Here is a 12,113-nt window from a genome sequence, read left to right as displayed (position 1 = left end):
ACTTCAGAGCTGAAAGACTTGCAGAGAAATTGAAATCTGAACAGTACAAATCTTTCTTAGGAAACAGGTCTTTTGCACTCTTAAAAGGGTTTGTGAGAAAATTTTCAGAGCTCTCTTGTGGCCGGGTGTTCTCCTTTGGGAGTCTGGGAGTCATAATCGCAGGAAGTGAATTGCAGTTGGTGATTTCCACATAGGTTACTGGAAAGATAATTCTACCCTACTTTTCTCTTACTTTTTGCTTCACAGCCACTGGCCTGATGAGGCATGTGAATATTTGCCAGCTGTTTGCCAATTCCATCCAAGAGCTCCTTGAGGAGCATGAGAATTGTAACAGGGTTAATCCCTTGGAATAGAATTGCCTTTTCAGTTGAACAAATGGAGAGTTTTCTATACTGAATTAACAGAGTGCTCACATTTAGAATTTGTAAATATTTATAGACCTCAAACTAGGGTCTCAATTACCCTGAGGCCACTCACTACCATTCCAGAAGAGAAAAGAGCCCTAAAGCACAGTAAAATGTAGTTTTCCCCCACATTGTAGCTTGCTCTGTCAGAAAGATGTAAAGTAGCCGGCCTTCAGCAAGTATCAGACCCTCATTCAAAGAAAGAATTCAACTAGAAAAAGTGCAGATTTGATTGACCCCGAAAACCTAAAATATTTAGATTAGAAGTAATTTGCTTTAGCTCAAGTTTCTAGAAAAGGCAAGCTTTTTCAAAACCTTGCCCAAACATTGGTGTTCAGGGCACTTTTTCAGTGCAAAAATAAAGCCAGTTGATTGAAATTGTGCCTCAGCCAGAATCTAAACCCAGTGAGAGGTTTAGAGTGACATGAGAGGGAAGGGAGCAGGGGGGGAGCAGGGTCTCTGAGCCACTGTTTTGTTTTCATCTTCTTGACTTGACTGGGGACCAAATGACCCAAGTGTGCACTTGGACAGTCTTTGGGATCTCAAGTCCCATGGCTAGAAGCAGTTCTGTGCTTTACTCCCCCTTGTCCTTAGCCACCCAAACACATCTCTAAACCCAGAACCAGAACTGATCATTTAGAGCACCTTCCTGCATATTAAACTGAAATCTTTGGAATAGGAAACTCTCACCTTTCCATTCTCAGAGTCAAAACAGAAGTGTCTGCCTTTGCTGTGGGGAGGAGACGGATTCTCTGTGGTTTGTTCACACATTAGCTTGACCCTAAACATGTCCATAGAAGTTTGTTGTCAGATGTTACCTTAGTTGAGAATTTCTGCATCTCTATATCCAGCTTTGACTTGAAAAATAGAATTTCCTTCACAGGCCAGCTGTAATAACTATTAGCTATTCATTTTCATACTCTCCTCTAATAAGGACTTGAGTGCAATAGCCACACATAAAAAGGTTTAAATAGCAGAAACACCACACATCTTTGGATATCAAGTCAAATCTAAGAAAATATCCAGAGATTTGTGGAGTCACCTTCACTACCCTATTAGTCTTGAAGACGCTGCTTTCTTCCCTTGGAAAGATGTTATTTACATATGTAGTAATCTGTTGAATATTCAAAATCCACATGCTAAAGTTTTGCCTCTGCCCTAACCAATAAGAATTTAAAAAAATTAATGACATTTCCTTTTCGTTGTACTAGATACCTGGTTTTACACTGTTAGGTGTTTGTGCATGGTACAAGATATAATAGGACTGTGACCTGGAGTTGTGAAACACCTATTTTACATTTTCAGTTTTCTCTCTGTGTGAATGTGTCTTTTATCTTTAGCATCACACAAAGCTGGAAGCCATCACAGAATATATTTTCTGATAATTGAGCTGGTAAGAATGCTGTGCAGTTCAGTAGTAGGTCAGGTTTGAATTGGTGAGGTTATGCATAAATAATCAGCTCAATTAGGAGAAACAACAGGTTCTTTGTCAGCTGATTTTCCCCCAACTGTGAAATCGGTACAGTGACAGGTTTGTAAATAAAGTTCTTTATTTCTGTCATTTTTATTCCCATTTCTAGAGCTTAATTTTGCATGTTAATTCAAATTCCATTCCAAATTAACATTTTCAGGCTAATGTCCATGCCAACATTATTTGCTTGTTAAGATAAACAGGGACTGGTCAGTCTTCTTGCTTGCAGAAGTTGTGTATCCACACAAGCACTAGCTGCTAGAAATACAGCAGAATAATGAACATAATATTTTAAATTAATGTGAGTTCATTTTTTGCAGCTGCATAATTACTGCAATCCACAATAGGCTGCTCTGATAATGAGTTACAACCTTTCTCTTGGAGAGGATTCCTGAATCTTGTCCTTTTTGTGCTGATTTTTTTCCCATGGTATCACTAGGCAGAGTTTCTGATTTTTGCTCTTGCTGGTCTGTGTTGGTGCTGACACAGGAAGATTTTAGGGATTTTTACAAGGAACACTAACATAATCCCAGGGGCTCTGAAAGACTCCAGAATTTAGCATGGTTGCCTTAATATAATAAAGTATCTGCTTCTGGAGCTTGGCTCTAATCAGTGATGGCAATTTTATCAATTGAGAAAACAGCTTTTCATCCTAGAGGATGTAACTATATGGCTGGCCAGTCAGCTGAAATGCTAAAAAAGACCATAAAAATCTCCTAGTGGAATAAATGTGTGTATTGTAATTATTCCCATCATGAGCTGAGCTGTTTCCAGTTTGTCACCACCCTTGAGATCATCTGTAGAGGTATTTTGCATGTATGATGGCTTTTTTAAGCTCTGTCAAGTTTGATATTTTTTTCACTGAATTTGACTTCAGAGCTTCCATTGATTTCAACAATGATGGATTGTATCCAAGAATCCCCAATTATATGTGGCCTTGTGGTGTGACAAAGGTTCCGTTGGGGTTCTTTTCTCTGAAGGAAAAGTTGGTTCCTGTTCCCACTTGAGTCAGACGGGAATGTTTTGCCACTGACTGTAGCCAGAGACAAGGAGTTTACTCATCAGGACGATTTTGCAATGTACTGCTCAGTTATTTGCAAGGATTCAATCTTCACCATGTTTATCAGAGCATTAAAATGCTTACTTGCCATGATGATGGTTCACTGCATTGCATAAAGGTAACATATTTTAAACCTGATTTTCCCCTGTAGATATTGATGAATGTGAAGACAATCCTAACATCTGTGACGGAGGCCAGTGTACAAACATCCCAGGAGAATACAGGTGTCTTTGCTATGATGGATTCATGGCATCTGAAGACATGAAGACTTGCATAGGTAAGTGAAAGGCACTCTTTCCAAATAGACAGACAATGATATTTAAAGATTATTGCTCTTATATCCTAATTTTGGTCACCTGACCTTATAGAACCAGCCCTACTGCACAAATGGGAATGCAGTCTCTGTATATCCCTGTAGATTGGGGGGCAAACATGATCATCTATAGCATTGCATCTTTGGGTTCTCTTCCAGTGAGGTTTTTATGCAGCTCAGATAAAAGAATGCCTGCAGAAAGGAAGTGGATGATGCTATGGAAAATTTCTGGGGAGATAAATCCCTAGTGCTGATTTAAACTTATCTGTAGGACAAAACTGTGTGGAAGTGTTGTACCTTGGTAGAGCAGAGGCCTGAAACAGCATATCTCCAAACCCACATTTTCACATTTTAATGTAAAGTCTTGAGAGTGTCATTTCTCTCTGGGGAGAAATGTCTGACAAAACTAGACAAGGCATGCGTGCATTTCTAAATGTGTACACACACATATGCATACATGTAGAAATTATCAATAATCATAGTCATTCTTTGGGTAATGAACTGCACCTTAGTGTCTATTTTTTAAGAAAAGCTGGCATTAAGGTATGTTAATGCAGATATAGTAATATAGCACTGTTACCCCAGATCTCAAAATGTATGCTAGGTAAGGAATAACTACCATGAGCAGTTTTTTCTTCACATATGTAGACTTTTTTTGTATCAAAATTCATATCTAAAGAGATTTTTCTAGTTACTTTCTAAGAATTGTATTTAATAAATCTTAATTCATGGGGTTTTTTAGATGTTAATGAGTGTGATCTGCATCCAAACATCTGTCTGAGTGGAACCTGTGAGAATACAAAAGGCTCATTTATCTGTCACTGTGATATGGGATATTCAGGCAAGAAAGGCACAACTGGTTGCACAGGTAAGTTTTAAAGTGTAATTACTAATTTTTAGTTAAACTCATGAGTCTGCTTTTCTGGTGTTTAGAACCTCCTCTCACTGTGCTATTTTTCACTTATTCTGCTCTTATTCTACCTCTTATCCAAAGTTGTTGAGCTCGTGTTCTGCTGAATTTCAGTGCTATAGCATTCAGCCTGATGCTGCTTCTGCTGAAATGAGTGGAGCAAAGATTGGGATCAAAACTGGGTGTATTACTGCACAGTTGTTCATCTAAGAGAACACCAAATGCCATTATCCATAACTTGACAACCTCCTGAGGATCTGAGTGCATTTGGATTAGTTGATTGTATACTATGCAAGCACGTAACAGGTATCTCTTCAAAGTGTTATTTGGCAGACACAGATGGCTTGAAATGTGTGCTAAAATATATTTTCAAGTGTCAACAATACAGTTACACAACTACATTCTATCAGCAAAATCAGAATTTGCTTTATTTCGTGTATTGCCAGCAAACAGAAATGAGATTCAAATATACAGGCTCTGAGGGCATGATATTAATAATCCAAGTGCTCATGTCTCAAGCCAAGGTGTTGAGAGTCTTAGGCTTTGCCCAAATATGAATGCAAACATATGTTTAATATAATTTTTAATGTAGACTTAGGGTAAACACATTTCTGGCAATGTCTTTGAGACACACTTTTATTCTTAGTCTGCTTTTATTATAGAGATTTAATAATGTATTTTTTTAAGTGCCCCAAATATATGAAGCTGGTTTTTTAGAGATCTTGCAGAAAAATCTGAGAGCTGGAGTTGTATTTTGCATATTGGACTATGGATGAATAATTGTGCATTAGTAACAGCTGCCTTTGACTTACATATGAACTGATCTAAATCCAAGAAATCCCCAATTGTACCCTGTAGACCAACATTTCAGTGTTCTTTGTTTCTGTGCTAAATTATGTGAAGATCTTCAGCACTCTAGACCTGAAAACCCTCACGCTGATCAGTTACACATGGTGCAGCTATCAGTCCCAGCCTGAGGAGTAGGCAGGGAAGATGAAGCAATGAGTTGAAGGCAAAAGACAGAGAAAGGTCATGGAGGCAGGGGAGGAATCTGAGCTATGGCTTCTGGAGAAGTGCCTGGAAATAGCCACCATTTTGGCATCACGTGATTCAAAGTAGTGGCAAATGTCCCAAGCAGTGTTTTTTGATTAAAGGAGAGGCCAGGAAATCCCTCTCTCCTGGTCCCAGCCAAGCCCTGACCTGTGGATGGACACTGTCTGTCATGAGGGCTCTTCCCACCTCCTTACACATTTTTACCTTTCCTGCTGCTTTTGTTTGCATGCCAGTATTTCAGAGAGGGTGGCACTCACCAGGAAAAACACCAGAATACCTTAATTACAACAGGTATTATGAGGGTAATCATTTCAGTAATTTGAAAGAGCCCAGTGGTCTAAGACAAAATGGTGAAGTATCAGTTATGCTGATACAGCTGAGATGGGACTGTACTCAAATAATGAAAATTTTTGATTTCAATAAGAGAAGAGGAAGCAGAGCAGGAAATTTGTAGGTTGGTTTCATAATGAAAAAACTGTGTGGATAGAGATCCCATGGTGACTACATTGTGCAGGTTCTCACCTTTTGGTTTTTAAAATGTCTGATTTACTGCTGGAGAACACTGAATTCCCCATTTCTTGCTTGCACGGTGTTTGAGCAGAGTTGAAGTTCCCAGGCTCAGGTGCTGCAGACCATGAGAGTCAATACTTCTTCTGGAAGGACCTTGCTAACAGCACCTTGACCCCAGAATTCAATTCTTGTCTTAGAGACAGATCAAAAAGCATCCACAGTTTTTAGGAATTCCCGTGGAAAAAAAAATTACAAAAACGTGTGCAGCACTTTGAATGGGAGATCCTCTTTTTCTTGAGAACAATTAAATCATGTCCTTTGGGTTCCATTCCAGTTTTGTCCAAATATTTCAGCTCCCTTGTCATTACTGACTGTTTCCATTCTAACAAATAAACTTGTTTTTTTCCCCCCAATCATTTAACCGTATTCAGAATCCACCCACTGACTTACATTCCCATCCCACACAGATGTTAGTTCCCCTAATTCTCCCCTCTCCTTGGTTCTCAGTAAGAATGTGGACAGAGTTCAGTAACAAAAATACAATTTTTACAATACTGTGCAAAAACACAGGCTGTAGATGCAGGTTTCCAACATGAAGTGCTGTGAGTGGTTTAATTTCCATTCACAAGGCAAACTGTGATAATACTGGCTTAGAGCAGTTCATTTTGGACTTTCCTAAGCAGGCAATGGTACGCAGCCAGTAGAGAGAAGATTGCTGTGTTTTCCCCTACCCCAGTTCCACATCGCCCAGCTTTATGACAAACACCTTGTCTGTAGTTTTTCTGTCAATAAAGTATACGTGTACTTGTGCAGAAATGAAATCCTGGTTTGGCACTTGTGTTTGTATTTTGTGATTCATCACCACTCTGGATTACTGCCTGTAAATCTGCAGTATTTCACTGTTGATGTAGAGCCTTGAACTTGCTCTGATATTTTCACAGAGAAACAAATTCTTCTCTAACTCTCTCCCATCCATCCTTGCCATTATGGCTGTGTGCACAGCCCCTGTGGTGGTTCCTGGTGGAGGGGGGCTTGCACAAGCTTAGGGTGCTCTTCACAGAATCACATTGAAAGAGGTGAACTTGGGCAGTAATTGCCCCACATGGCCAACAGATCAAAAATAAATGCGTTACAAGCCAGCTGGATTTCTGCACAGGGAGCTGGAGGGAGCTGGAAGGCTGAGACCAGGTCTGACTCTGCAAGGGCCATGCTGTTGCCATGTGGAGAAAGGCTAGTGGAAGGTATTCAGCTGCAGCCTCGGTGTGGGCTGGGAGCTTGGGGAGTTTGGTGTTGAACATCATCCAGCAATGATGGCGTTAGTGGACATGGGGGCAAGTGAGTGCACTCTGCATGCCTGCATGGCTGGCAGGAACTTGGTTCTAGAGAGGTCAGACGTCTGATACAGGGAAAGGAAGAGGTGAGCCTGTCCTTTGCCCTCAGAAATAGAGCCATAGTATTTTGTGACTTGTATAATGTGCTCTCCTTGCCGTTATTAATGGCTTCTGGCCATTAATAATACATTGTGTTTCAGGCTTGATGACACAAAAGAGTTCTGGTACCAGAGAAAGAGATGTTTGCCCTCATGAATCTGGGAGCTGGCTTTGTCAGGCCAAATACCAGAAGATAATGATGTTGAGATGCTGCCCACCAAAGGGGCGTATTACAGGAGGAGTGTACTGGCAGTAGGCATCTGTCCAGCAGTAACATGCTGTGCCCCAGTGTGCTATGATGTAAGGATGTAAGGAGGGACAGCAGGCAAGAGCTGAACTGTCCCATGTGACACTCCAAGAGTACAGTATACTGAATAAAATCTAAGAGTGATTCCAAAAGAGAAAACAATTTTACATCTAGGAAGATCCGAAGAGGGGAATTTTTCCATGTATTTTTCTACTTGTATGAGCACCAAGTTGAAATTCAGTCTTTTCCCTCTGAAAAGCCTTCGTTTTTCCTACCTGATTACATGGGCAGCAACCCAGGAGGAGGAAATGCCTTGTGACTTCCACCAGACGACTGGCCCTTGGGGAACTGGACCCAGGCTCGAAATACCAGTGCAACGTCAGTGCGATAAAATGCACAGATATGCAGAGACTGCCAAAAAAATGTAAAAGTCAGAAAATGCTTAAGGGATTTGCATAATTCCTGACAAACAGTACTGATTTATAGGTGGAGTCTGAATTAAATTTACCGTATGCTAAGGATCCTTATAGGCCACTGAAACCCAGTGAAAATTAACAGAAAACAATTCACAGAGTACCTAGAGGATTTCATGCCCAGTGATGAACATGTGAATTTTTTTCAGTTAATGTGCACTCCTGTTCTGTTCAAATGCAAAGGGATGTTTCTAGAGTACAGGTGAGGAAACAGTGATTTACTCCCATGCTCCTCTCCAGCCAGCTTTGATGATCCACTTCCAGACTGGGTAAGAATGTGTTGTGCAGATATTGGCTAGCAGTTTCTTTCCTTTGGTGGCCACATTTTGCAAGCATAGTGCAAAGGGTGGCAGGTACAGATGATGTGTATTTTTGCTGCACACACACTGAGAGCCCTAAAAATTTGTGCCACTGTGATTAATGGGAGAGATGCTTTATTAATTGCCAAAGGCTTGAGAGAAAAAATATTTGTCCAAAGAAGAGAACTGAAGGAGCCAACAAAATAGGGTGACTGACAGGTTTTTTTCCCCAGAGTGCTTGGGATTATTATGATGTCAGACCTGCATATTATTTATCATGCGTATTCTCATCTGTTGTAGGCAGACAACTCCCTTAGTATTGATGGGAGTTGTGCAATTGCAAAGCTGAGAACATGTGTGCAGCAGCACTGGGGCACAGTGGGACCGGCTGAGGATGCAGTGTCAGTCTCTGGCTGGAATGTCTTTATTTTCCTTGGCTTGTCACGGACTCATACTGGAGGCAGAAGGAGAAGGTTGATATAAATCAGTGACTCGCTCCTTTACTCTTCAGTGAAAATCCCCATGAAGTCAGTGGGAATAGGCCATCATTGTGTGAAACCCTGCCTGGAGTAGTGTCCTCGTGGGTGCTCTCTGGGTCATGATGCCTTTACTCAGACCGAGTAATGCCTTTGTCTTCAGACAATTAAACGAAAATAGCTGGAGTATTTGAAGAGTGTAGTACTGTTTGTACTGCCATGCAGACAGAACAGGCTGGACTTGTGCTTTTATTAAAGATATTGAGTCAATTTTTCCCCTACAGAGCTCAACTTCTCCTTTCTGTTTCATTCTGTCAAGCCATAATTCAATTCTTATGGCAACATAAATCCATATTAAGCTCCAGTATAAGCAGGCATAAATTCCATTGATTTCAGTTTACACAGGACCATGTTTGGTCTAAGATCTCTTTTGCCTTGGAAATAATTGCAGTGCAATAAATGTAGGCTTATAACTCAGCTGTGCAGTGAAAGGAAAGAATAGGGATTATAGCAAAACAACATCTGAGTGAAATGCAGGTGAAAAGAAGTAAAATCTGGGATGAAGCCAATGATGATGTTTTATATGCTTCAATCAGCTTTAAGTATCTGAAAACCTTTCCATGCATCATGGAAATAAGCCCTGCAATGTCCCTTTAAAGGTAGATGTATTAGAGAATACATTTTGCATTCCCTATTTGATCTTTACCCAGGCAAAAAAGCATTGAAATCTATTAAAATTTTTTACTGGAGAAAAGCTGAAAAGCTTTTTTATTCAAAGCAAGTGGAATGGAATTTCAGTGGCTGATGCCTGAGAAAGCTGAGCCCATTATAAATACCCGTATTTGGATATGGATTTATACTTGCAGCTTTCATCCCAAAGAAGATTCTAAGCTTTTTAGTGTGTGTGTCAAACAGCTGATGGGGGAACAAGTGTCCACTGCAAGTGCCCCAGTGTTGTGGTGCTGCTGTTCCACTGGGAGATGTTAATGGGGGTTCTCAGGTACAATGTGTCAGTGGGTCGCTGTGTGGTGGGATGGAGTCCACAGTCACTTTATGGAGAGTGGAAAATTTGGCTTGGGTTGTCTTAAACTTGAGCCTGAGCATGACTTCATTGCGGTGTAGCTGTTGCATGCAAGTTTCTGTTTGTGTTTGCTGGTGGTTTAAAAAAATTCTTGGCAGAAACCTCTCTACTGGTGATGGGGGTTTTTTGCGGTGTTTTGTTGTGCTCTGCAGGGTATAAGGAAACTTGTGATTGTATGTTTTAAAGCATCAAATAATCAAACACAGTGGAGTCTTAATGTGAGCAGTGGTTTAACAGTTTGGGGTTTAAAATCATGTAAAGGTTAAAATATAGAGTGTTTGCCTCAGCTTTTTTATGTCAGTGTATACTGTAGCTGACCTCTCTAAATTCCTTCCAGTCTTTCCCCAAGCCAAAATGAGTTGCTTTTTCTTCAGGCCACCCTTAAGATTTTTTGACAGATGCGAGTTTCCTGTTTTGGGTGATGTTATCTTTGTGTGAGTCTCTGCACATGCTAAAGGCAAAACTGCCCTGAGATCATTTGCTCCTGACCCTTTTTTAAGTTTTAAAAAGTAAGTGTCCATTTGCATGTTTTCAGGCCTGTTGGTGGAGTCAACATTCATTAATGGTAGATTCCAGCTGCCAGATTTAGATGCATATGTACACGTCAGCATTCAGATTATGGGAATGCTCATGTCTGGGGCTTTGAGTCAAAGCAATGCTTCATTTAGAAAGAGACGCAGAAAAGTAAGATTGGATGAAATTCCACTTCAACAGACTAAAAAAATTCCAAAAAATTAAAAGCCAACTCACCACAAACCCCCCCACACAAACAAAACAAAACAAAAACCCCAAAAACCAAAACACACAAAAAAAGGCCCAAAATCTCAACAACAAAAAACCCCAAGAGAGCACAAAACTCACCAAACACTCCGCCCCCCGCCCCCCCCCCCCCCCCTCCCCCCACCAGTGGGTTTGGGGGTTTTCTGGCCTTGAGTATTTAATTTTAGGATAACAGACAGATGTTGTCTGCTTCTTGAAGTCATGTGTTGCCTTTGTGGAAAGGCAAAATATGTGTACCAGGCATAGTGAAAGGACACAGCCTTTTGTCTAGAGAAGTGTGGACAGACAAGCCTAAGGAAGTGCTGTGAAGGAAGTGGTTAAGATGATACCTGGACACTTTCCCCAGTAGCTCCACAGCCTTGCCCTCTTCAAAGAGCTAATTGTTTTTAGATAAAATCATAGGGAAATTCAAGTCTGTGATTTTGGGGTTGAGAATCCCAAAGGTTGCTACATATTTGATGGCTGATGCCTTTTCTTAATAATCTTCTTGAGAAGGGTCCGAGCTGGGTTTTTGTCCGTGGAATCATGTAGAGTTTGTGAGCTTGTTTTCCCTTTCCATCAGCTGCTTTACAGAGTGGGATGATCTGGCTTACAGCAACATCAAAGTCACCTGGAAGGGCTAAAAAAATGGGTTTCAGTTTTACGTGGTTTGATGTGAACTCTAGATAAATCACATCCTGCATGGAAGTAAAGCACAGTTTGGGAGCTCAGTTACAGAAAGTACTGTAAAATCCATAGCCCAGATGTGCAAGAAAATTCCTACCAGTTTTGTTTTAGTTACCAGTAGTAATTTCTGAAAACTTTGCCTTTGAGTTTATATGTTCTCCAAGTACTTATATGGGGCATTAATAATGTTCTGTGAGAAGGAAGAATGGAGTTCAGTTTGGTTTTTGCAGCCTATACATTTTGACATTGCCAGAGAATGCCCAAAAATGAAAATAAGGTGAAAATAGCAAGTACTGAAATAGAATGTGCTGGGATGAACGTGTATGTTGAAGACTCGATGTCTTGCTGCCTGGTGTCTCCAGGGATGCTGACTCTTTCCTGTTGTGTTAGGTGTCCTGAGTTCCTAATAAACTGCATTTCTGATGAGCCCCTCAGCTGTCATGTTAAATACAGTGGTACAGCCTGTCCCCCACCTTCCACACAGCCTCTGGCCAGGCAGAACCTGCTTCATTCCCTGCCTGGGGATAATCCTGGGGACAGCTGGCTGGCGGTGCCTGGCTGGTGTTCATCAGCATCTGTGCAGATACGTGGGGGCTGTGGGAGTGCTACATTCCAGGAGTCCCTGGGCAGCAGAGTTCCCTCTGAGACTTCTTAGCAAACCATGCAATGTGGAGCCACCAGTGTGGTCCCTCTCTGCAGCTTCTGCCCATTTCTGCAGGATGGGCACACTGGGAAAGCTGTCTTCTGAGGTACTGTTTTCCTTCTTGAATGTAGGCTTCGGGGTGAACTGCAGCAGCACTGCTTTATATGCCTGTCAGAAAAACAGGTAGTGAGGTAGTGGGGCAGCATGTTGGAAATATGCTACATGCTTCTTTGCTTTGATCCTTTCCTTTTTTTTCTTTTTCTTTTTCTTTTTCTTTTTCTTTTTCTTTTTCTTTTT

The 12,113-nt window shown here is 41.0% G+C and overlaps 1 protein-coding gene across 2 annotated transcripts in view; it reads left to right on the top strand.

Moving 5' to 3' along the window:
• Nucleotides 1-12,113, top strand: part of FBN1 (fibrillin 1) — a 145,159-nt gene that overhangs the window by 96,096 nt on the left and 36,950 nt on the right. For both annotated transcript variants that reach the window (XM_042039062.1, XM_042039063.1), the window contains 2 exons: nucleotides 3,087-3,212; nucleotides 3,991-4,116. In XM_042039062.1, the coding sequence (XP_041894996.1) occupies nucleotides 3,087-3,212; nucleotides 3,991-4,116 (252 nt within the window). The remainder of the gene's footprint in view (nucleotides 1-3,086; nucleotides 3,213-3,990; nucleotides 4,117-12,113) is intronic.

The sequence above is a fragment of the Corvus kubaryi genome, unplaced genomic scaffold, assembly GCF_017639235.1.
Source record: "Corvus kubaryi isolate FWS band 111438036 unplaced genomic scaffold, C.kubaryi_AGA036_p1.0 37394, whole genome shotgun sequence".
In the NCBI taxonomy this organism is placed as follows: domain Eukaryota; kingdom Metazoa; phylum Chordata; class Aves; order Passeriformes; family Corvidae; genus Corvus; species Corvus kubaryi.
The sequence above is the reverse complement of the archived record's forward strand: the minus strand, read 5'-3'. Positions and strand labels throughout refer to the sequence as shown.